At 39.3% G+C, this 25,408-nt stretch overlaps 3 protein-coding genes across 6 annotated transcripts in view; 1 reads left to right on the top strand and 2 right to left on the bottom strand.

The window, feature by feature from the left end:
• The first annotated feature begins 36 nt into the window (after positions 1-36).
• Positions 37-10,051, top strand: stk36 (serine/threonine kinase 36 (fused homolog, Drosophila)). The gene is made up of 20 exons (XM_079815657.1): positions 37-577; positions 1,030-1,170; positions 1,517-1,594; positions 1,966-2,096; positions 2,218-2,467; positions 2,671-2,764; positions 2,904-3,070; positions 3,356-3,510; positions 3,825-3,966; positions 4,087-4,206; positions 4,295-4,471; positions 4,656-4,747; positions 4,961-5,024; positions 5,163-5,273; positions 5,445-5,519; positions 6,993-7,110; positions 7,204-7,324; positions 7,452-7,626; positions 7,737-9,095; positions 9,381-10,051. The coding sequence occupies exons 1-20, from the start codon at positions 494-496 to the stop codon at positions 9,498-9,500; spliced, it is 3,774 nt and encodes a 1,257-aa protein (XP_079671783.1). The 5' UTR covers positions 37-493; the 3' UTR covers positions 9,501-10,051.
• A 1,370-nt stretch (positions 10,052-11,421) lies between these two features.
• Positions 11,422-17,171, bottom strand: atf5a (activating transcription factor 5a). 4 transcript variants are annotated; one of them, XM_079815659.1, is made up of 5 exons: positions 16,931-17,171; positions 15,210-15,455; positions 13,682-14,891; positions 13,240-13,456; positions 11,422-13,158 (listed from the first exon to the last, which is right to left on the bottom strand). In XM_079815659.1, the coding sequence occupies exons 2-4, from the start codon at positions 15,349-15,351 to the stop codon at positions 13,270-13,272; spliced, it is 1,539 nt and encodes a 512-aa protein (XP_079671785.1). In that variant the 5' UTR covers positions 15,352-15,455; positions 16,931-17,171; the 3' UTR covers positions 11,422-13,158; positions 13,240-13,269. The 4 variants fall into 4 exon arrangements, with proteins under 4 accessions (XP_079671785.1, XP_079671786.1, XP_079671787.1 ...); XM_079815660.1 differs by having other exon boundaries at positions 13,245-13,456; positions 16,931-17,168; XM_079815661.1 differs by having other exon boundaries at positions 11,855-13,158; positions 13,343-13,456; positions 16,931-17,131.
• A 4,071-nt stretch (positions 17,172-21,242) lies between these two features.
• Positions 21,243-25,408, bottom strand: part of phldb1a (pleckstrin homology-like domain, family B, member 1a) — a gene marked incomplete at its 5' end in the record, with an annotated part of 43,049 nt that continues 38,883 nt past the window's right edge. Inside the window, 3 exons of the mRNA XM_079815268.1 lie at positions 21,243-23,371; positions 23,684-23,769; positions 24,901-25,120. Coding sequence (XP_079671394.1) covers positions 23,231-23,371; positions 23,684-23,769; positions 24,901-25,120 — 447 coding nt within the window. The 3' untranslated portion in view covers positions 21,243-23,230. The remainder of the gene's footprint in view (positions 23,372-23,683; positions 23,770-24,900; positions 25,121-25,408) is intronic.

Genomic DNA, 25,408 nt, shown 5'->3' with positions numbered 1-25,408 from the left:
AAGGGCTTCTATTTGTGAGCCACCACGTTGCTAGGCGCTTTTTGTTTTTGTTCTTCTGGAGAGCAGCGCACGTCAAACTTTCGGAAGTTTGTTCTAGATTTATTATGCAACCGTATTCCTTTTCAGAGACCATTTTCTGATTACAACTAACTGTTACGTGTACTAGTTTTAAAGTCAACATTATTCACGGGAGTACGAATAGATAAATAGACGTTGTTTTGCAGTTGCCGTTAAGATGATAAAGTTAATCTAATAAAAACCGTGCACTAGCTTAGCCTAGTTTGTCTTTTTCGCCTAAAAGTCTGTCTTGCTTTCCTTATAAGTTAACTTACTATCCAGTTGCAAAACAAGCCATGAGGAGAAAACTGCCTAAATGATATGCTACGTTATGTGCGTTCACTGTGTGTAAGTTAACGTTACTGAGTTTCACTAGCTTAACGTTACCTGAAAACTCATCGGACTCTTCCTCTGGGTCAAAGCTTCATCGCTAACGATGGATCAGTATCACATTTTGGAGGTTATCGGGGAAGGGTCATTCGGCCGAGTGTACAAAGGCCGCAGGAAGTTTAGCGGCCAGGTGAGCACTGCATGTGCACCGCAAATTCACATTTTGAAATTAATTTCAGGGATATTTTTATAAGGGCATTTCTAACCATACAATAATAACACAGCATTTCCTATATTTCAGTTAAATCTGAAATAAATGAATAAACACAACAGTGTTCAGCGACTTCAGTCAGCCAATCAGAATCAAGCATTCTTGAGTCTCGTGATATTAATGTCAATAATTATTCAGCTCTGTCTACATTACAAATTGTGACATAATCTGGATGTTTTCATAATTGTCTGGGATATTTGTTGTTTCTTTGTTTTTTTTCTTTCATCAAAAAGCATGTCATATTAGGCCCACGTTCAAAACCCCTTACCTCCAAGACATAAAACACAAAGAAAATTATAATAGAAAGAAACTGGCTTTATTAAAGACAGAATCCCTCTCTGTCAGAGTAACATCAACACTTTATTTTCTAGGTCGTGGCTCTGAAGTTCATTCCCAAGGTTGGCCGCTCAGAGAAGGACCTGCGCAGTTTGAAAAGAGAGATTGACATCATGAGGGGGCTTAAGCATCCCAACATAGTGCTGCTTTTAGACAGCTTTGAGACAGAGAGGGAGGTATGATTGTCACGACGTACTCCCAAATCGTGTTACATTTTCACTGTTCCATCTCTGTTCCTACGGTATAACCTGGTGCTTCCAGTATAACGGCTTGTTGAATGAAACCTAGCTCCCAGGGTTTTCAATTTTAACATTCAAATTTCTTGGGAATAGTTCTCGTTGGCAAAATGTAATAAAATGTTTAGACGTTAGGATACTGGTGTTGATACAAAAGCAGTGAGCTTGTGACTTTGAACGTCCCATAAAACGTGTAACTGAAAAAACTGTCAGTAAGAACAGTTTAAAAAAAAACTGGACTGAATTTGTGTCAGAGGAATAATTAGAGCATGTATTCCTCTGACAGGTGGTGGTGGTGACAGAGTATGCAGAGGGTGAGCTGTTTCAAATCCTGGAGGATGATGGTAGTTTACCTGAGAATCAGGTACATCAGCGGTCACACTGTTTTACAGTAACCAACAACTCAACATATTCGATTTGTACCATTTTTAGATAATGAATGTATTAATACTGGTGTATTACGCTAGAACTATCTAAGACCCGGTTTACATTTTAAATCTTTCTAGACATCAAAAGCTAATAATATCATCAGTGATGCACATACAAAATGAAAGTATGCCATACAAATTAGAATAAACATCATAACATTTAACCTAAAGTAAATGTATTTTTGGAAAATGCATTCAGTTTATCATATAGTTCATCACTTTTATTTCTTCGATTTGATGAAGTGCTGTATTTTCTGGTGCCTGGACCTGGACACACTCACCTGCTGTTCTCTTACTTCTTGTGTAGGTGTGTGAAATAGCCTGCCAGCTTGTTTCTGCCCTGTATTATCTGCACTCCCATCGCATATTGCACCGTGACATGAAACCACAAAACATCCTGCTGGGAAAAGGAGGAGTAATAAAGCTCTGTGACTTTGGGTTAGTATCACCAATTGTTGCAAGTACAAAGTTCATATAACATATACAAAAACGAAAAACAAAAGCATATAATTTAATCTCTAAAAGCATAATCGTGTCCTATTCTCTTGACTATTCACAGATTTGCTCGAGCCATGAGTGTGTCCACCTTAGTGTTGACCTCTATTAAGGGGACGCCTCTCTACATGTCTCCAGAATTAGTGGAAGAGAAACCTTATGACCACTCAGCTGACCTTTGGTCTCTGGGCTGCATTCTCTATGAGCTCCACACGGGGGCGCCTCCGTTCTACACCAACTCCATCTTTCAACTGGTGCAGCTTATAGTGAGAGATCCAGTCAAATGGCCAGAGAACATGAGCCAAGACTGCTTGGTACGGAGTAATTACTTCCCACATGAAAACCTCTGACTCTGACCTTTAAATCGAATTAGTCCGATTTTGATTTAATGTTTGACACACAGATCGAAAAAAAGTGTTGCTATTTGTCAGCATGCACTGGTTGTGGTAACATTAAACAGTACAGATTTTAAAACCCTTCCCTTTAATTATGCTCTCTGTGGGTTCTCTTAATTTAGAGTTTTCTGAAGGGGTTGTTGATGAAAGACCCAGAAAAGAGGCTGTCATGGCCTGACCTGCTTCATCACCCTTTTGTTGCAGATGGAGTTTTAAGTGAGGATTACTTACAGTTTGTATTTTCTATATACACATATCTGTAAATTTAAAATATTTAATTATAATGATAATAAAATATGATTTTGTTTATATATTCATCTAAAATGGTGCCTTGTGCTGCTCTTTGTTTTAACAGTGGTGTCAGACGAGGGTTCGAGCAACCCCCTCACAGTCCCAGCCAGCCCAGACCTACAGGCCCTGAAACACCAGCAGGCTGCAGAGAAGAAAACGGCATGCAGTGGAGAGGGCAAACTACTGCGTAAAGCTAGAGAGCTTAGAGAGAAAGAGAAGACTAACAAACGGGTAAACTCATGCTAACAACAGCAGGCATAAACAAAGTTTGTCTTTCTTCGTTTTCTATATTAGGAGGTTATGAATCTGTTTTTTAGGTGTCTTCCTGTGTGATTTATTTTGAACTTTATGTAAAAAATAAAAACAATGCTATTGGTGTGATTTGTGAAAATACGACAGTTTACTTTGTTATGGAATATGGAGAAAATGTGGAATCAGTCGAGAAGAAAGAGCTTTCAAAGTGTCCATTTCTGTGGTTGTGAAATAATAAAACTGTGTTGGCTGTTGTTTTACTAGGAGATTGCGAGTGGAAGTCAGACACGCTGTAAGACAGCTTCTGCTGGAGGAGCCCCCACCACTGGCCACTCATTGGGCAGCACCTTTTCAGTGTATCAAAATTCATCTCAGCCAGGAACCAATCAGCATCAAGCAAATGACAACAGTGTTACCAGGTAGTATTTCCATCTAGAATTTGAATTTGAAAACCTGCGGACCTCAACTTAAAAAAAGGCATATTAACAATGTTGCTGTGACAGTCAAATTGATGTTTTGACCAGCGTGAAGGAAGGAATATATTATAAATCCAAATGTAGAGAAGTGAAATAGTCAAAAAGCCTGTTTCAACCAAGGGTAAAAGATATAGTGAGGAATCAGATTTTTAAAAGCTAAAAACACATTGCAAATGCATTATGTTTATTTTTTATTACATTTGATTAAATTATTGACTTTTAATGGCCCTCTTCCCCATGTTCCCTTTCGTTTTTAGGGTGCGCTCAGCTCCACATAAAGGCCAGATCAGTAGAGACTACGAGAGGGAGTTCCCTTCAGTAGAGGTGGGACCCCGGCAAGTTATGAAACGCCCTGGACATGCACGGACCAGTCTGGCTTCTGTCAGGATGGACAGTGAGGTTGTTATTTTAATCATTTCGAATGAATTTGTGATTTAGTGATTTAGTGATTTAGTTGGAGCAAACTACTAATGTCGGATCTGTCACATGGTTTTTCCACTAAATCTGTTCATAATGCAGGAACAAGATATCGACAGTGATTATGAGTGGCAAAAATTGATTGAATTAAGTGACCGGGGCCCTGTGAACTCTTCCATCCTTCAGAGGTTAAAAACCAAGCTGCTCTTAGCCAAAAAACAGGTAGTGTTCCATTAAATGTCACAAGAGCAGCTGTTTGAACTGGGTTAGTGAGTGATTCAGAGTATTAAAGACACACTGATCTGTCCAGCTATTGAGCAGGAAAGGTGAAGAGGCCTCTTCAATTCTACAGCCACTAAAGATCCTCAGGAACATTGTTCAGAGCTGTCAGTCCGAGGATGTTGAAAGAGTGGGCAAGGAGTTGGAACTGCCTCATCTACTGTTCAGCCTGACTGAGGACATCATGAACATTCCGGATCTAATGCAGGTCACAAAAATGAATATGTATATTCTATTCACCTGATTATTATTTTAAACATATATTTTAATCATATTTTATAAGTTGTTTTAAATTATTTTATTTTAATTGGTAAATGAAAAACGTAAATTGTTTCATTAAATCTGTGGGAGGTCATACTTGATTTCTGACTGATTGTTATTTTTTGCCAAAGGAATCCCAGGGTGAGATAATATTAGGAGATCTGATGAGTGTTCTCATAATGTACCTGGAAAAATGCCCGGGCTGGGAGATAAAGGGGAGGAGGTATGGATTTCTGAATTGTTTTTAATGTACAGTTGGAGTAATTATTTTTACTTTCATTACTTCAGTAAATCTATTGTTCCTTTTTTTAAATGAAAGAACATTTAGTGTTAATTGCAGAATCTTTGTTAGGCTGTCGTTATCTCAACTGCTGCTGGGCTTTTAGTGAAATTTTAATCTCTGTGTTATTTTATGAGAAATATTTTCTCTCATCAGAGCTGAGGATCTCTGTCAGCTATTTATATCAGTATTTCTCTGTCGTGACCAAAAGCTTTCAGCGGTAAGTGCCTCTATCTGAAAGATTTTTCTCCCTAGTTTGTGTCAAATGCACTTTTAATCTGGAAAAATGAAGTACAATAATCGTAGGATGTCTGGTTTCATTTGCATTACGCTTGTGATTTTGTGGTCTCTCCTACAGCTTTTGGCAACTGCAGTCTTAACCTTGTTCACTCACCTAGGTATAACTGTGAATATTGGTATGGAAAGGCTTACAAGCTTTTTGGGGAATATTTTGACAGACACAGCAGAGGTACAATTACATTATTTATACTGTGAATAAGGGTTAACTCTGTTTAGAGTAATTAAAGTCATTGATGTGATGAAATCCAGTGTAGTCACTCTCTCTCTCTCTCTCTCTCTCTCTCTCTCTCTCCCCCCCCTCTCCCACCATCTGTGTGCTCTCTCTTTTTCTTTCGTATAGGCACATAACCCCTTACCTGCAGGTTGGGGCATGTGTGACGGCCTTCTGTCACTGATTCTCCACAGACTATCTGAGGTAATTCCTCTCAGATTAATTGTGCTGTGTTAATTATAGAGATATACCAATAATCAGTTTGACTGAATAATTGGTTTTCAATTGTTTAATATTGGATCTACAATAAATGGCACCATTTGAAGTCTCTTAAGAGCAGCACCCAATCTAATGTATTATTTTTTTTTATTTTATTTAGTCTTATATACACATATGTGACCCTGGACCACAAAACCCGTCATAAGTCGCATGAGTATATTTGTAGCAATAACACTGTCTTACATTGTCAAAATGATCGATTTTTCTTTTATGCCAAAAATCATTAGGATATTATGTAAAGATCTTGTTCCATGAAGATATTTAGTAAATTTCCTACTGTAAATATATCAACATTTGCATTGCTAAGGACTTCATTTGGCCAACTTTAAAGGAGGTTTTCTCAATATTTAGATTTTTTTGCACCCTCAGATTCCAGATTTTCAAATAGTTGTATCTCGGCCAAATATTGTCCTATCCTAACAAACCATACATCAATGGAAAGATTATTTAATAAGATAAAATTTTTCTCAAATAATTGACCCCTTATGACTGGTTTTGTGGTCCAGGGTCACATATTGTGTAATATTACATAAATACAACATAATATTACAAAATGTGATTGTCATTGATAAGTATTAATATTGCCCTATTTTTACTGTTGTAATATAATGATCATTGAATTATTGTTAGTTATTTTGTTAAGTCAGATATAAATCAGCAATAAACATAAAAACATTAAAAACAAAAAATAATCAGTTTCACTAAAAAAAATACTGTTGGGCATATGTGTTAAACTCGTAATGAAATGGAAGTAGGGACAAATCTTTTCTTTCATATTGTGACATACATCCGAGTGAAGCAGAATAAAGAAAAAAAAATGTAGGGAGGGGGACTTGGTTTTCTCCATCAATTGTTGATTGGATTTTGAGATGTGGGCGTTATACGTCACCACAGAAAAGTCGTTTCACCTGAAAACCAAGTTATGAGATTTTAATTAAAATTTAAGGGGATAGTTCACACAAAAATGAAAATTCTGTGAATTTCTTTCTTTTGCTGAACACAAAGGAAGATATTTGGAAGAATGTTTGTAACCAAGCAGATCTCGGCAGCCATTGACTACCATAGTGTGTGTGTGGTGGGGGGGGGGATACTATGCTAGCCAATGGCTGCCGAGATCTGCTTGGTTACAAACAAACATTCTTCCAAATATCTTCCTTTGTGTTCAGCAAAAGAAAGAAATTCATACAGGTTTGGAACAACTTGAGCGTGACTAAATGATGACAGAATTTTCTTTTTTTTGAGGTTTAAAGGTTTAAATTTAAAAATTATCTTTTTTTTTTTTTCTTTAAATGAAACTCATGCATGGATCATGATCAGTAATATGGTAGGGTAATAATAGGGTGAATATTCATGTGCTGTCTAATCACCATTATTTACTTTTTCCTTCACTGATGAAAGTGTGAAAGCAGCTCACTGCTCGACTTTCAGGACTCAGAGCTTTGGCCCTGCTTGTGGGCTACAGTGAACACCACACTGGAAAACACAATATCTGAGAGATGCCATTTCTCTTCTAATGGTACTGAACACCAACAGAACATTCACTCATTTCTGTATTGCAGCTTTAATATACCAGTAATTTAATAACATACTGTACATTTGTCTGTCACAGGTCTGTATGTGTTTCTCTCTCTCGCTTTATTGGTTTTCTCCAATAATCCATACAACTGTGTGGCTTTTCTGTCAGATAACTCCACAAAATGCTCCTCTGCCCTCGGCCACCTTCTCACTTGGTGAGCATCAACTATCACCTTAAAGCCGTACTATGGTGTCAAACTGGTTTTAGACTATTCTTTTTTATATTAGTGTTTAATTGAAGTGCATCTCTCAGTGGTTTACAGTATATGTTATACCTCACAGCAGTGCTGCATTGCTTGAGCATGGCCTTTTCTGGGGTGACTCTGAAATAAACAGCCTACCAGTGATGAGCTGTCATCTTCTCTGCATCCCCTTCTCTCTGGAGTTACCCTTAGAAAAACTTCTGTCTGTTCTCCAATCGTATCAAAGCTCAAATATCGTGGCCGGTCTAGTGCAGGTATGGTATAAGAAATGCTCCACTGTTTTCAGATGGCGGGTGTCTATTGGAATATCGGAAATGGAATTTTTGTATTTCTTATTTTTCTGCTGACTTGTCGTCTTGTTCAGATGATTCAAACTCTTCCCATCGCCCTGGTGGAGCTTCCGCTGTGTCTTCTGAATCGTCTACTGCTATCTGACCCACAGCACACAGCTCCATGCCTTATCACTGCAGCCCAGGCCTCCGCTTTCCTCCCTCACAGCACCGAAAGCCCAGACAATGGAGCAGACCACACTCAGAATCAACTTAACCACTTCGGGAATGGTGTGGAGCAATTTAAAAGCAATAGAAGTGCAAAGAAAACCAAGATCGATCATATCAAAGGTGACATCAATTCAAAGAAGAGGTTAGAGCGGCTCAAAGGCTGTGTAGATGCATCTAAAGAAAAAAATTATTCCTTAAAGGCTCATCACCAGCCATCCAAAAGCAAGACTGAAAGGTTCAGGGAGGTGCAACCAAAAACCAAAATATATCCGCAGAAGACCATGGAACATTTAAGAGATAAAATTGAGCATCAGAGCGGTTGTATAGAGGAGCTCATGGACAGTTTGGAGATCCATGGCAGTCCTGCAGGACGTCTTCAAGATCTCTCAGCTCAGCAAGGGTGCAGCATCAGCTGGCTTATAGACAGTCTGGAGGAGTTGAGGAGAAGTGGCGATCACCCCAAGGTCTCCACGGCTAAAATTCGATCCTCACCAGAAGAGGTCAGAACAGCAGGTTCTCTGTTAGCTGTGTTGCTACAAAGTGAACTTCTCTGTGGGTGTGCAGTGGAACTTCTTATCCTTCTCTCCCAACTAACACGTCATCTCACCCATCAGTCTTCCTTCTTTTTCCCCGTCAAAACCACCCAACTGCGGCTTGCATTGCACCACCGAGATGATGGAATCAGAGCCGCATGCTGTGGCTTGCTGGGCCACCTGGGCTCAGGTGTCTGGCAGGTCATCGGTGAATCAAAGTTTGACCTATTCCAGGACCTGTTAGGTTGCCTGTGCGATCCTGCTTCATCTGTTCGCAGGACAGCCTGCAAGGCGGTGGGAAACTGGCTAAGTGGAATGGGAAAATATAGTTCCAGTAAAGGTTTGAAGAATACAACTGACATAAATGCTTTGTCTGTACAAGACAAATCGAGGCGGACACCAGTAATGGAAGCCGTCAAACATAATGAGGAAGATGTATGGATGGAGCACGCCATAGGAGCCGCCCCTCCCCTCGCGTCTCTTCTGTCAGATGCTGATAATGTCATTCGACAGCACTGCTGTGGGGCCTTGGGTTACCTGGCCACTTTCAGCGGAGGGGATGGAGCACTTATCAATGTAGATGCTCCAGGCTTGATTCTCCAAACTGCCTGTAATGATTCCCATCATGCAGTGCGACGGACAGCTGTGGCCACTCTGCGTGTGTTTATCCAACAAAACACATTACTGCAGGTGAGAGCAGTGTGAATCAGTTTTGAATAACATATTTAGATGTTTTCTATACCCTCCAAGAGGATTGAGATAGTCCTGGCATTCATTATATTCCAGTATAGTCGGACAAAGAGTGCAGTTCTTGTTGAATTGTATTTAAACACTGAAGCAAAATTAATATAGAGCTGCTTTTGTGCTGTATTGCATCATTTTGACAATTGTGCAAAAAAAATTGAAAGACAGACAAAGCTGGTGGGGGAAAAATCCTTACTGTCATTTTCACATTTTCTCCTTCCCTTCCTCAAGGCTCTGAGGTCTCTAGATGCAGGAAGAAAACTCTGTGGCACATCCCGAAGCTCTTTATTTCAGAGGGATTATCAATGGCTTGTCAGCAAGTTGGACGGGTCAGTTGAAGGAAAAGCCTAAATGCCAGCCTCATAGTTTGTGGTTAAGAGAGAGGATGTAATTTCTCATTATCTAAATATGTGTTGCTGGCTGCTTCTGTGGCTGAGAAAGCTTTCTTTTTTTGTATTTATTTGATCTGTGATCAAACGATTTTGACTGAAATTCTATCTATGTATTTTGAGAAAATGGCAGTAGCTCAAAATAACACAGTCTTAAATTTAATATTACATTTAGATGGATTTCAAATATAAGTTTTAAACTTTTTATTCAGCAAATGTTTGCATATAACATGATTGAGTGTTTGCTGTTTTTTCTGTTTATAATAACAAAACTTCACTTGCATTTGTATGATGTAACTAATTTTCAGCCTTACTTGTATTTATTATTTCAAACAGTTAAAATAAGTTAATTGTCTGTAGCCTATATATCGAGAAAAAAAAATCGATATATAGGCTATCGAAAGTGTTTCCAAAAGGATATATTGTTATGGTGTAAAAGTAATCTGAAGGTTGAAAATATTGCGCAATACATTTAGTCACTTTAAATAAATGAATAAATCGATAGAATTTCCTAAAATTGTGTCCGTCTTGTCTGTTTTATGTCGGATTTTTGGGGGGGTTGTTTGTCTTCACTGGACAAATTGTCTCTGTCAAATTTTGTTTCAAGATGTCTATTTTACCTGTGATTTATCTGAGACGTCTTGAAACTTTGTAACTCTTCATACGTGTTTGTCACAAGAAAAAACCTTTTGACGTGTAGATATCCGAAATCCGCTACTTTTAGTTTTTGTTTTGTTTTGTTAAGAAGAAGAATTTTATCTGAATTATATATATTTTTCAGATACATAAAAATACAAAAGTAACTTATTAGTGAAAAATCAGTTTGTTTTGACAGACGTGAGTAAACGGACACTGTTAAAGTAAAACATTAAATAGCGCGCTGATTTTGTCTGATTAACCCACCCGTTGTAAGAACAATTAAAAAAACTTCATTTTAAAGATAGGCTACTTGCAATGAATAGTACATTTACAAAAAATGGGGGATTGTAATGTAGCCTAGTGTGTGAATCATTTTAATTAGGCTATTGTTTTTATATCGTATGATTTTTCAAATGCTCTAAAAATAACACTCGCTTTTTTTCCAACACTCGTGCCCAGATATAGCCTATTTAATGTTTTGGCTACTTTCATTTAGTGGCCTTTGGATGATTTGTGATCATATGTTACCACCTGTGTGAAAACAACAAACATGAAGACTAAATTCAAATATTGTTGGGTTCAACAACACTATTTTATTTAGAGAGATATTAAACAATAAACAAAACTGATCGGTGTTCAGAAACTAGAAATAACCAGTGAACCGTAACGTTACCCGTTAAAACGGATATGAAATGAATCGAGCTACACAGAAATAAGACTTTTGACGGAGATAAAACATGATTTCCCCCTTTATTTTCTGCTCTTTGTATGTTACATTTGGTTCTGTCGTGTTTTTTTGTTTTGGTTTTTTGTGTGTTTTTTTTTTTTTTAATAATATTTATTAAATAAAAACGTGGGTGTTTACTAATGTTTACTTTTTAAAAAAGACTTTCGGGATAAAAATGGCAGGAGTGAACATTGCGGTTAATAATACAAATTAACATTTTAGACATCCTACGTTGCTATTAGAAAAGTATAATTTTTCTCCTTCCCTCACACACACACACACATACACACGTAACTGACACTGTCTATGGACTCATTCGAGTTTCTTTTTCCTCCACATCGTGCATTACTGAGGACAGGGAATAGCTCTGTTCCATATATTTGCCTTGCAGAGCTTTAAACTATTTTCCGGCCAAACAAGGGATAAACTCCATTTAAAATAAATCCGTTAAACTCGAGGTCTACCGATTAAGCTCTAAAAATCTCACATGAAGCCATCATCGCCAACATGCAATGTTGCTGACATAAATCACTTTATTTGAATTCAATGGAATAACAGGAAACACAAAGAATTAATCGGAGACGATACATCGAAATGCCTGGTACAAAATGACTAGTCTTAGTATTATAGCTGGTGTAAACTCTTGGAAATCGTGTGCCTTAATTTTGGGTTGTTAAAAAAAATTCTCAACTTCACAAAATGACCGTACAACACAGCGCAGAATTAGCTATATTTCATAACCATGATTGTATACCGCCAAGGAAAGCATATTTGAAGTCGATATGCTATGCTCTCTCAGTATCCAGGTTGCTTATTTAGAGGAATTAAATTATATTTGTAATATTGCTACGTAGTATTAAGGTACACACGACACTTCGGTAAAAATGCCCTCAAAGGAATAAATAGGAAGAATAAAGAGTAACCAATCAAAGCCTGTTTTTTTTTTTTTTCACTTGATTTCTTTGTTACTGTTTAAATTGTGATAAATGCATGTCTCCTATTTGAGCAAGTAGAAAATCAGAGTCAACTAGACAGGTTAATCGGAATAAACTCCTGAAATTGACTAAATTGTAAACATTAAAATCATAACATTTGTCAAGGATTGTGCATGATCGCAATTTAAAAAAAAATTGATAACTTGAGTCATTTACATTGTTGATGAAATATTGCTAAGAAGCTGGGAAGTCTGCAATTCTAAAGCCACCACAATCATTTCAGTGATTATTAAAAAAAAGCTGTATCACTACAAAGATTTTACTTTCTGTCCCCCAACACACACTTGTACATTAGAGCAAATAAGCTTTATAAAATCACAAACCCTGATTGTAGTCGCAATAACAGCAGAGACATTGGGCCAAACAGTAGTTTGTGAATCAAATGCCACTCATTCATCTCTAATGAAACGTGTTAGCCAAGAGAATATAAAATAGGGCTTCTTAAGCAAGAAAGACTTATGCAGTAAAATGTCATTCAGACGAAAGAAAAACAGACATTCTTTGTAAAGAGCAATGAAATCTTCTGCATGCAAGAATGAAAGTACAGGAAATTAACACACACAACATTATTAGGCAGTGCCATATCTTCAGCATTGAGTTACAAACTGACATACCTCCATGACTTTGGACATAAATCGTATACCTGAGCTGCAGGACTACTCTAAAATTGGGAATTCAAAAACACATCTTCAGGTTCATTATTCCTGAGGGAAATTCGTTTTGAGAAGTGCTTCCCCTGAAACTCAATATATTAGAAACAGATTGCTTTTAATATCAGTGCTCATTCCTTATTTAATATACGGAAGGAAAAAAAAAGGAACTACCAATGTTGTACATCATTAGTATTAGTACCATAAATATTGAAATTGCTAATAAATAAATTTAACAACAATAACAAACAAAAAAACACCTCTGTATAAATTAAGATCAATGCAGGTCATATGCGGAACTTGTGATATTACCTTTTTTCCAAATAAATGAAGATGCGTATTGCGTTATTCGGTGTTTGTCAGTCATAAATGCTCTGTTGTTAAAGCTCATTCATGAAAACAAGAGGATGAGTCGTCTAGCCACTCTTGAGAAAAGAAAAAACGGCTGTCAACGTTACAGTCAAAGACATAATCACAGTGCATATTGACTGATTTGGAGTTATTTCTGAGAAAGTGGATGCCTGTGCTGCAGCTGTTAGTGGACTTTGTCAGTTTGTAACAAAAATGAAATGATTGAGTAACGTGCAATAGTAAAACCTCCACCACATCCTAAAAAAAAAGAACATTCAGTCAGAAAACATTCCAACTCAAATCTCCATTGCCTATCAGACAGCTAACAATTCTACTTGCAGGACCATCGTCAGGTGGTCGAGCTTTTGGTCAGGCGCTGGTTTCCTGTTTGAGGCGTTGGCTGCGGGCCTTGTACACCTCAATCAGGAGGTCTTTCACGTACTGGATCTCCCGTTCCACCGATTCTGCCTTGTCCCGTAGCTCACGGTTTCTACCCTCCAGACCATGAAGCTGTTCCTCCAACGAGTCCAACTCCGCTCGCTTCCTTTGACGATACCTGTTCAGACCGATTAATAGAAAGGAAAGTCAGAAACGGTCACACATTTCCGGTTTACTTACATAAGATGTGGTCTTTCAAATCCCACAAGCAGCTACTTTGTAATGCTCGCAGGCATTGTATGTAGGCATTGTCAGATGCATAATAAAATTCTGTCCTTTCACAACCAAGTCAAGCCAAGCCACTCCACCATTGACACCATTATGACTCTGAAAATACTCTTACCTGTGAGCTGCAGTCTTGTTCTGGTCTCTCTTCTTCTGTTTGCGTTCCCCGCGGTGCCCTTCGATTAGTGGCTCCTCTAGGTCTGGTTTCACAATGCAGGGGTCTTCTTTCAGCACACAGACTCCTCTGGCACAAGGGGACATTTCAGGTCCGTGGCAGTCACTGCTCAGGCAGTCGGGGCCTTGGCCTTCGAGAAAGCTGCAGTGGAAGTTATGTTGCCGGTGAATATCTACACTCTCCGCCTTCACTGGGTCATTGATGGCCCCGAGGAAGCTGTGGTAGGCTTCTTCTTGGGATGTACTTTGGAGGAAAGAGCTTTCATTGGGTTCGTCCTTCCAGGGGATGTTGGTCTTCTCGTCACTAGCACCATTCTTCGCTTCGCCCATCATCTCCATCTCTGCATTTCCTCCTATGCCGCTTAAATTGACTTCTCTGACACCATACATCATCATTTCGTCTTTCTTGTGGGGAATTTGAACAGGTCCACTAAAGTTATACCCGCCACCGCCGGCCTTACTTGCACCGCCGGCCTCTTCCGTGTAGCGGCAGTTCTTCTCCTCTTTGGGTAAAACGGCGCATCTCCTGATCTCCACTGCACTGCCTAGGCAGTAGCCTTTGCCTACCACCCGTTCATCTTCAGCACAGCTGTAGCTCCCACCAGGCGCAACAGCTGAGTTACCTGAGGAATTTCCTTTGGAACTCCAGATGCTACTCTCGTAACTGTCACCCACCCTCACCCCATCGGAAACTCTCTTGCGGCTGCAGATGTTGCTGTTGGGGCGGCTGCAACTGTAAGGGGCATGTCTAGGAATCTTGGTACGGCCAATGGGACCCCCACAAAAGCTCAGCAAGTCAAGTTCCCCAGTTGCCAGGGTAACAAGTAGAGGGCTGGATTCGGATTGGTTGGAAGTAGAATATGATGCGTAGGGCAACTGGTAATACGACGATGGACCAACTGCTGTTGGACCCTTGTCGCATTTGCCCAGTTTGGAGGCTTTTTCTGGGAGTGGGTCAGACAGGAAGTAATCCTCCAGCTGAGCAAGCTCCTCTTGCAGCAGAGAGGTCATGACCTCCAAATCTGAGGGCACCTGGATGTCATGCTGGAGGGGCGAGGGGGGAAGGGATGCATTGGGGGAGGGAGAGGAGTGAGGGGTTGGGAGGTAAGAGGAGAAATCTACTTCTTCCGTCATCCAGTCACTAAGACCATCACCTATGAGGAAAACAGAGTTCAACATGTTAATCACTGGCCTAGAAATCCAATTTAGCACAATTATTTAAACCAAATAAACAACTATACCAGCAGTATTTTAACAACCCGTTAAAAAAAAAAAAATTCAAATAACACCTCAGTGCGCTTACTAAATCCAAAATGCGAAAGGCAGTATTAAACTAGCACGTCATCTACAAATAATAAAAAATAGATCCACGTTGGTAGTTTTACTCACTGTTCAAGGAGAACGAAATGTGCTGCAGTGCGGTGCCCACCTGAAACTGGGAAAAATAAAAAACTGTATTCACTGCAACTCACCAATTAAGTGCTGGTTCTCCTCTGGCCCCTCCCCTCTGCGCCCCTCCGATTGGCTGTGGTTAGCCTGTGGGTGAGAGAGAGTGAGGGGGTCTGCCGGGCAGACGAGTAGAGTCTTCCAAATAGGTGCTGACATTGTCATCATCCTGTCCGTTGGTCCTACGATTCAAATGTCCGAGCCTACAGTGCACGATAGTGAAGTTTGAGAGTTGAGCCACAGAAAACAGGGCTGGGTGCGCATTATGAAACCTAAAAAAGAGGGAAAATATGATGAGACACGGTGTGTTAAAACGCATTGTCTATGGAGGTCTATCTGGTCTCGAGAAGACACTATCACACCAACATGATTCTTTAGTTGCTAAAGTAGGATGGAGGGGGTCAAAAAATCTAAATGTCCTAGTTGGTGGGACTTTCCATTCTAAACTCTACTAAAATATCTAAAAATATCTCCAACTGACCATAAATTCATATTTTTAGATTGTTAACAATGAGAGATACAGTGCAAACTGAGTAAAATAACCATAACTCCCCCAATTTTCCTACAGCATCAGCTAAGACACACTGGTGATTAGCGAGGGACCAATTTAGAAAACTACCACTCTTCCATCCATCAAAGTCCCTCGTGCCCACTTAGGGGAGTTCTACTGAGATCCTAGACAAGCAGGCGAATGCTCTACTTGTGGGAAATTTATTAGCAGCCTAAATATACAACAGACACACAAATGTAAAGCTTCTTCAGACCATATTTTGGACCATGCCAATAATAAATCACAATATCAAGAACTTTTAAAACATTTTTTTTTATTTATACATATATTTAGAGCTTATTTCTACAAGTTATCTGGACTATCTTTTTGTTTGTTTGTATGATGCAACCTAAGGCATCTGCAAACGCCCTAATAACCTTAAGTCCAGTTTGTTTACAGTCTAAGGTCAGACTCAGGACAACATTTTATGCTGACAGAATCATTAGAGACAACTTTGAATGCAATGACAAACAGCAGAAACAAAGCCTTTTCTTTTGCAATCAAGTAGGCTATTAAAAGTCATTCTTTCTAGCAGTATGGCAGACGCATATGTTGCAGGCGCCTCTGAACTGAATGTCTGAACTTGGCCAGCACGTGGGTTACAATCTATGACGTAATGCGAAACAAAGACAGCAGATCCTCGTGAAAGCTTTGAAAACGACTCATGCTTTTTCTCAAGAGAGAGAAAAACACAACCGCTGCATGCAACATTAAACTAGACAATAATGTGGCAGGTATTGATGACACAAATGGAAAAAATAACAACCTTTGCTAAGATATAATGACAGAAGAACCTGTGTAGCCTCAGTACTTTTGTTTAAACAGACAGGTAATGCATGTATAATATTGATAGTCTATCCATAAAAAACACCAACAAGCTGTTCAACAAACAAGTAAAGTGCGTAAAAGAATGGACTGTGTGTCAAAATAAATTCAACATGTGAACATGCTAATTAAATAGGTCAAACTGATAAATGTGTTATCATTACTAGAGTTTCAAAACTGTCGAGCAACGACTAAAAGAGCTAAAGTGAGTTTCTGAAACTTTTCCAATAAGGCAGTAATGTGCATAAAACATCGCCTGAAGCACTGTTAGGAGTGACAACAGTTAAACAAAAGCAATACACCCAAAAAGTACAAGCCAAGAGACAAAACAAATGCCTGACAAAAAGCAGTAAAGAAATAAGTTGTACTTACTCCATTCTTGCTTAAATGTTGTGGGTTTGGGGTGCGTTGCAAGTGCAAAGCACGGTGTTTCTTTGGGATCGAAGACTTTACTAAATTAAAAAGCCATGTCTCCTCTGGAGTGTCTAGGACTGAAGTGCTGTTGGTCTTGCTTTGTTGTGATGGAGTTGATGACTGAGAATCGGCTAATTGAGTCAATGCATCAGGTCACCCACACCTAGCAACCAGCTGCGTCACTCGGTCAGCCCCCAGTGCTATAGATTCCTCCGCCCTATGGATGGGTCGAGATAAATTTCACACTTCGGGCCGGTGAAAACGCCCACAAGATTAGGACTCACTTTCTCAACGACTTCCGAGAAAACACAAAATCCCGCTGGCATGAAAACATTATGGTTTTGAGGCTCTGAGAGAAGAATATGTAATCAAAAAGCGGCTGTTCACGAGAGTTTGGATGATTATCATACAGTTGCAGTATCTGGTTATACATGAAAAATTCATATCATAACACGCACAGCATACACTGCCGTTCAAATATGTATTGTTTCACGGGGACTACTTGATTTCTTCTAGCGAGGAAGAACACTTTCTACTACCCAGGAGATACGTGGCTGTTGTTGCAGCTTAGTTGCATCAGCGCTTCAAGCTGCTAGCAGATTCGCTGGACGGACCGAGACTGTCGTGCAGCGATTGGCTGGAGAGGAACGGTTGTCTTCCCTCATTGGCTGACGCTGGAGAGACGTTGCTTCCCAGTGGTCTTCGGTTTTCCACTCTCCGTGCACATGTTTCACGTAAACATCCCGAGAGCACATTCTGAAAGTGGTTAAACTTTCATGTCGCGGAAGGGCAGTGTACGGAACTTTACTGACAAAACATTGTAATATTTGTTGCGGCATTTGCTGATGCGTGTTTTGGACGCTTCCCGGTTCAGTTGAGTTGTATTAAACTCAAAAGATTTTTTATTTTCATTTCAACTGTAGGGTGATTCAGTTTTGAATGACTTGGTGTGTGGACAATTAGCGCAAATAGGCTTATGCTCAAGGTTATTATTCGTATTATTTTATTTATAAAGCTTATTTAGGCTACGTGTTTTAGATGTCCCCTGAATTAACGGACACTGGTTACTCTGAAGAGATTTAAAAGCATCCATTATAGTTTAAATGAACTCTATATAGAATATTCTAATGCAGTGCGTGTAACAAGTGGCACGTCTTTAACGTCATTATTTCCACTTTAGCATTTCTATAACTGCCAATGGGAAAAGCGGAAGTTAAATCCTGCGATCGTGCAAAACGCAAACCCTCTAGCTTTAGTTTCACCCATTGTTTGCCATATTTTGATCCTTCCGATTCAACTCCAGAAGGACCGGCGCCACATTATGCTGAGCTATTCAAGTCATGCGCGGTCACAGTGAGACGAGACAAATTATCCTCAAACTCACAAACTTAATTCCCCGTTAATAACGGTTTTTCATAGAATCAAGCTTTGTTTTCCCCCCTCAGCAAATCCTAAAGCTGATTGAAGGAGCTATGTCTTCCTGTTGCTATAGTAATAGCGAACACTGCCCCCTATTTTAGACATGTTTTCTGGTTGCTGTTGCCATGGGATTTGCAACGAGAACTCTCGCTCCCTCTCTCGGCCCGTGTTTTTCAGTTTTGTCTCTGTTGAATAAAAACGACATTCCCTGCAAAGTTACTTCAGTCTTTAACAAACACAACTGCAACAAGTGCCTTTGCTTAACCTTTTTCATTGAAACGACTTTTTCGTCGTATTAGCCTAATACGCGCCCTTCACAGTCCACAGTACGTTAGTCACAAATGAATAAGTTGAGTCGTCACAAACATTATGAAACTTAGCTTTTTGGTTTATGATGATAGGATGGGTAATACAATTGAAAAGCACCAACCATCTTGCCAAAACATGGGAAACCCGAACAGACAGAGGAAAGTGTAAAACTGTCAGAAGGAATATGCCGTAGCTTTAGCAGAAGGTTACGTCTTCCTCGACTGAGGAGAAATTGATTTTATTTACACTTAATAGCCCTGCATGAACCAAGATGACACCTGCTTTCTCGAGGAGCAGTCAGAGAGCGGCGGGATCAAAGAGGGGCTTCAGAAGGTACTGTGATACTGTAATTCCTCTTGTGAGTCGGCTCAGCCTCGCAGTTGTAGAAGTGAGGCCTGATGCAATCTTCGTGACCGCAGTCGTAACGTTGAAGAGACTGAGATAATAATGGTTGTTGAAGTGTGGGATCTCTCCGAGGAAAGCGCTGACTCTCCCAACTCGCCGTGTCTTAATTGGTCCGTGGGGGCGCCCTGTTTGCGCAAAGCGTGAGAGAAAGTCAGCAGTACACACACACACACACACACACACACACACATACACACTGACGTGTACACACACAGCCACAGACAGCTCCAGTGCTGTTGGGCCATCATACTTTGAATCTCTGTTTGTATTGAGATTTTTTTCCAGCTTAAATAGCTGATGTTGCAAATAGAGATGTAGGTCCAGGCCGTGGCGTTAATTAATCACAGCTTTTGAGGATTAAAAACGCTGGTTAGAGTGATAAATCTGTTCCCCTCCATAAATCCGGCTGTCCATATGTGAAACAATTAAAATGAGCTCATTGAAACGAGATGCAGTCTTTGGATGCCTATATCTAAATCGATAAACACTATAAAAAGCTAATCTTGTGATTTTATGTTTGTTTATTTCTTTCATTAACTTTGTTTTGGCCTCTTAAGATACCCCCCCCCCTCCCCTCCCCCGGCATTCTGTATGTTAGTCAGAGAATAGCCTAAGTTAGGAGTAGCTAGGAGAGAGAGAGAGAGAGAGAGAGAGAGAGAGAGAGAGAGAGAGAGAGAGAGCGCAAACGCATCATGCCAAGCTCATGTATAGCACACATTAGTAACAGTTACATCACAATTTCATCACCATCTCCTTCTGAATTCATTGTTGTATCTTTTTTTCATTCTCCCCTGCGCGAGCGATCAAATCGTTTAAAGTTTCGATTACTTGCTGTAACTTTTTTTTAGTTGTATAAGATCCAACAGGAATCATCTAGTAGAAATCTCAGCAAAATTGCTATTGTTTCATTTCCCACTGAAGCCGTATCGTGGGAATCGGGATAAGCTTTCAACAGGTTTCAAGGTTTGACGACCCCCTCCCCCAAACATGTCCTATTTAGAATAACAGACTTGCAAGATAAAGATGTGACTAATAACCCATGTTGCATGGCATGAACTAACCGCAGTCATTTCACTGACTGTTCCTTCGGGAGCGCGAGGCAGCGTTAAAGTTGTTTGATTTTGAGAAAGTGCATTTGTCGCGCGCCTCCCGCGGGACGCCCGCTGTGTTCGGGGTGCGTCTCGCATCTCAAACTAAACACGAGCCACTCAAGGACAAACTCAAGGAGTTATTGTGTTGGAATTTCCCCTGCCCCTTGTGTATTCTTATTTTGTTCTAAATGGTTTTTATTTACGTTTATGTGAATTTACATTTGTAAACATTGAAAGCTCCAGTGTGTCTGAACGAGCGAGCGCGCGCGCGTGCAGCTCCTGCTGGTTCTCATGGTTGGATTAGGTCGGTTGATCACGGCTTCAAAGTGGAGGGCTCTAGATTCCCGAGTGGCTCCCCTCAAATGTCTCCGAGTTGATCTTCTGCACGGGCTCAACAGTTGATCATGTCAGCTCAGTCCCTATTGATTTAAAGGCACAAACCTTCCCCTCTTGCTTTGATATGGGAGACTTCTGCTGCTCTTTGAAACTCAAAGATCTTAGGTTTAATTAGCGTCTTTTAGGTTGTTTAGGCTACACGTTAAATTTTTGAACTAAAAGCGACGTCCTTATTTAAATTTGTTGTCTCCCGTTTTTTTGCCCTTATGTTGAGTTAGTTCCTTTTGCTTTTATCTTGCTTAATTTTAAAGTGAGATGAATTAGCATCAAGTGATAAATTAATTGGTGAGCCTGCTGGAGACAGATGGCATCATTATAACGCTGATGACATTTAGTTGCATTTAACTGTTATGGTAATGGCTGGGTGCGAGGCAGAGAAGAAAACAAGCCCAGGGCCCCGGGGCCTCAGCAGAACACTGAGGGGAACACAGATCCAGCCCCCGCATCTGGAGCATGAAAACACGCGCTGAAACATGACGAGTTGCGCCCTCTACCGAGCACATTGGGTAAACCAACCAACCGCTTCGTGAGCGCTCTACTTTTTATTCTCCACGGACATTTTCCCTCATAGAAATGTAACGTGAAATGTTTAAAATAAAATAAAAGTTTTTTTTTTCAAAGTAAAAACAAATACACAAGTATTTTTTTTTCATTTATAAACTTTATTGTTTATACTGTGGACCTGTCTTGGGAATTTCCCTGTCCATTAACTGATAGTTACAGATGTAACTGATGTCTGGCTTAAGAAGTGTGTCCTGCGGTTACAGCCTAACCCTCACTTTACTTACAGTACATGCAGGCGGAACTGACCCCCCTTGGTGCCACACATTTAATTTGGCAGTTATGTTTTTTTTTCCAGTTAGGCAAATATAGCACAATAGATGGTCGTGTGAATGATATCAACATTTTAGATATAAAATCATTTTGAGAATATATTTTGTCGTAGGCTATAGTTAAATGCATGGATCAAGGCGATTATACCAGTGTGACTACACTAGTGTTATTTTAATTTGTGAACCTCATATATATAATTTGTTTGGGAAGATTGGGGCGAGATATCACACAGGGAAGTTGTCACAATGGTTAAACTTGTTGAGTTAAAAGTTCAAATGTTGAGGAATTTTCTCTTCAAAAGTAATTTTAAACTTTAAAATAATATTTTAGTTACAGCTGTTTGGTAAACAAGTGGGAAAAAAAAACCCCACTGGGATACATTCAGGTAAAAGTCTACATAGCAACGTACAATTTTATACATCTAAATTAATTACAATATTTGTTGTCCAAAACAATGTTTTTCTTTCTGTCTTTCTTTTTTTGTATACTACCGTTTGCTTTTTGTATTCTTCATGAATTGTTTTGTAACAATTGTTTTAGTGTTTAAACATCAGACCACTACTCATGCTTAATGAACTGCAATTTTTTCCCCTTGGCAATAATGATGGAAATGGCCAAATATTTTGCAGTCAAAACTTTAAGGTATGCGTTTATACTGAAGAAAGGAAAAAAACAACCCTGAGAAATATTCACTGGAGTAAAAGGTGTGACAACTAGCCCTGCTCTATGTGACTACAAGAAAACATAGGTTTTTAGACTTTTTTTATTTGCCTCAGAGTATATAATTTTATTTGTGTCAAATGGAAAAAGTTAATATTTAGAAATACATTGTTAGTGTTGTAACAATGAATTATCAAAAGTTCACACTGTTCTTCTCTTTGACTTAGATGTCCATATATCTGAATAGCACAATACACAAAATATTTGATTATATCATAGTGGCATATCCACACATTTTTAAAACCCTGAAATAAAAGATGTGCAAATCAGAGTACACATATCGACACGGGCGAAGCTTTGGCAAGACAAAACCTGTTGGTACTAACGTTCCAAGATCTTAAAAAAACAAAAATATTTACTGCAATGGTCCCCCACCAAATAATCTTCTATAATAAAGTTACAAATCAGGTAGCAGGCCTATCGTTTTTAGTTACATGTCAGAGCACCTGAGCCATTTGTTTAAGAATCTTTGCAGCAAAAAAAAAAAAAGATATATATTATACAGATAAAGATAACATGAAATATCTTTTAAAGCAATTAAAAATATGAATGCTGCCTTCCCACCTAAAAAGATATTATGAAAGCTATCAAATGCTATCAAGTTTAATCTCATTGTAATCATGTAACTGCGGAAAAATAACTAAAAGTAAAGATGATAAAGTGTTGGTAATACACAGACGTATATACGCCTGAAGACTTGGCACCATAAAACTACAGAGATATTAAATAAAAGTACTGAGCATATGATTGATTTGAAATGCCATAAAATACTGTAAGCTCTGTAACTGTCTCTGTATTACAATATACAGATAATACAGAGATAAACACTCTCGCTCTCATTCTATTTTGCATTACACACACACACACATATATTTATATAGCGCTTCTCTTTTTAGTAACATCAACTCTGAGCATTAGTTGCACATAATATGTCGTCATCAGGCCAGCCTGAATTCAGTTCTTCTCTGGTCATGATGACAAAGAAATCAGTCAGTGCTGGCTGAAGTTTTTGACACAATTCTGCATATGTTACACGTTCTGGTAAATCTCAGATCACTGCAGGCAGAATTGCATCCACTCTCCCTCAGGTCATAAACTGCGTGTAGCCCTCGGCACCCGTTACTATGACGTCCATCCAAATGCGCATGGCCTCTGGGGACGGTGCCACCATGAAATAAAGTCGATCATGAGTCTTCACGCAGAAGGTTAGCGAAGGATTCGGACTCTGTAAGGACAGAAAAAGGACACAGTGTGCATTAAAGTGTGAGAAGATGGAGAACAGCAGGGCAGGGAAAAAAGGCATGTCGCTGAAGTGAAAAAAGAAAGCATGACGAAATGTACATGAACATGAAGCCGCCTTTGATCTCTTTTGCCTTCTGCTCTAAGAAATTCTCTTTATGAAAAGACGCCTGTCTGTTTAAACTTTCAATGTGTGCTCAAAGTTGGTGCTGTAGTGTGAGCAGTATGGAGCTTGATTTGTTGATGGTGACGGTAAACAGGAGACGTTGAAAAAGCACGGCATCATTTCACTCATTACCTTAGTTGCGCTGCGCAGGTGATCGTAATACACCTCCTCTATGGCTTGGAAGTAGATGACACCCTTCAGTTTGGTCTCGTGTTTATCTGAGTAAAACACCATGAGGGGAAAAAAAATTAAGGACAATAACAATGCTATGTATAGATTTTTGAAAATGTTAATTATTCTACAGATCAGCATTATTATTCATAAAGAAGTGATTATATTTGCAGCTTTTGCATTACACAATGAGTCTGTTGTGATCTGTTTTACGTGTCAGAAATAAATCACTGTGAAAGATATTGGCATAAAAAATGTGAAGTCTTTTTAAAAGCTTCGCTGCAGGGATTAAACAAGCACATAAAGTAGAAATGAATTCTAGCGCACCGAGCGAGTCACCTAAAAGCACTGTCTGTCTCAATTTAACACTGTCTGCCACCCACTGCAAACAGCTCCTCTGACAGACTTTCCTTTTCGCTACTTAGCGCAAATTAACATCTCTCTTCGGATGGATTCTTATCTTGTAGATGGTTTGAAACCACCGTTTTGAGCTTGTCAGCCTCCCGTGAGCCCCCTCACACCTGTGCCGACGATTAAGATTTACTACTTTCCCTTATGGACAGTTTCATTTTATTTTTTTTATTTTTGGCTCGTCTCTGTTCGTTACACAAATCTGCTTAGTAATGGGATAAATTGTTTTTGTGTCTCATGTTTTTGAAGAGTTAAGTGCAGTATTGTTACTCAGAACTGAGCCAGGGGTAAATCTACACCCCCATCCCTCACAAACGCTGGGCTAGAGAAAGTATTGCAGTTTATTTCATCATCATCATCATCATCACCACCACCATCATCATCATCACTACTAACATGGGGAGTGAGGGGGTGAAAAGGCTACACAAGAGCAAAGCATGTGTGAGAAAGAGAGAACATCTAAAAGAAAGACAAGATGATCGGAAATTGAGCGAACAGAGATAAAACGTTTCACCAGAACTTGCCACTTTGTAAGTGCTGTCAAATTGTTTTTGTCCTTCATATTTCTTCTCATTTTCCACCTTATATATTTTCACTTATACTAAGCAAGACCAGAAAAAGTACATTTAAACCCAATACACTATCAATTTGTCAGGAAATTAATTGAGATTTATAAATATACACGCTTTTTTAAAAAGTCTCAAAAGTATATCAACAGCACTATTTTCTCACCATTTCATCAGGCATAAATACCACAATTATCTTACCTACGTAATAAGAGAAGGTCCTTTTAAGCCGATCAAAGACAAACCAGCGTTTTTTCCAGGATTTGATCTTGCCGCCCATCTTCACAAGATGACCCTTGCACATTTTCTCTGTAACAATGACATACGGACATGCGTCCACACAGTGGCCGGATGACTCCACGTGAGAACGCAGGTCAAACTCCTCTTTTCGAATAGGTAGGTAGCGCGTCATTGGCCGAGCCTGAGGAGGGCAGAGCTCAGATTAGCTGCGGTCTCAAATATTTCCATAGAACTGACTTGTTCAGGTACACATAACAACAATACATATACAATAACAATACAAGATCATTTGTTTTATGCAAAAGGATATTGCGATGAGTATTTAAGCAGGAAAAATGTATCAGAAAAATGCACACATAAGTGAAGATCACAGGTTGAAATCCATTGTTTTGGTTGTGTCACTTATCTGTGTTTAAAACATTGCTGTCCTACTGCCCTGCCCTTCTTGCCTCTGTCTTACACCCCCTCC

The sequence above is a fragment of the Gobio gobio genome, assembly GCF_949357685.1.
Source record: "Gobio gobio genome assembly, chromosome: 4".
Lineage (NCBI taxonomy): Eukaryota > Metazoa > Chordata > Actinopteri > Cypriniformes > Gobionidae > Gobio > Gobio gobio.
This window is presented reverse-complemented; position numbering and strand designations above follow the sequence as displayed.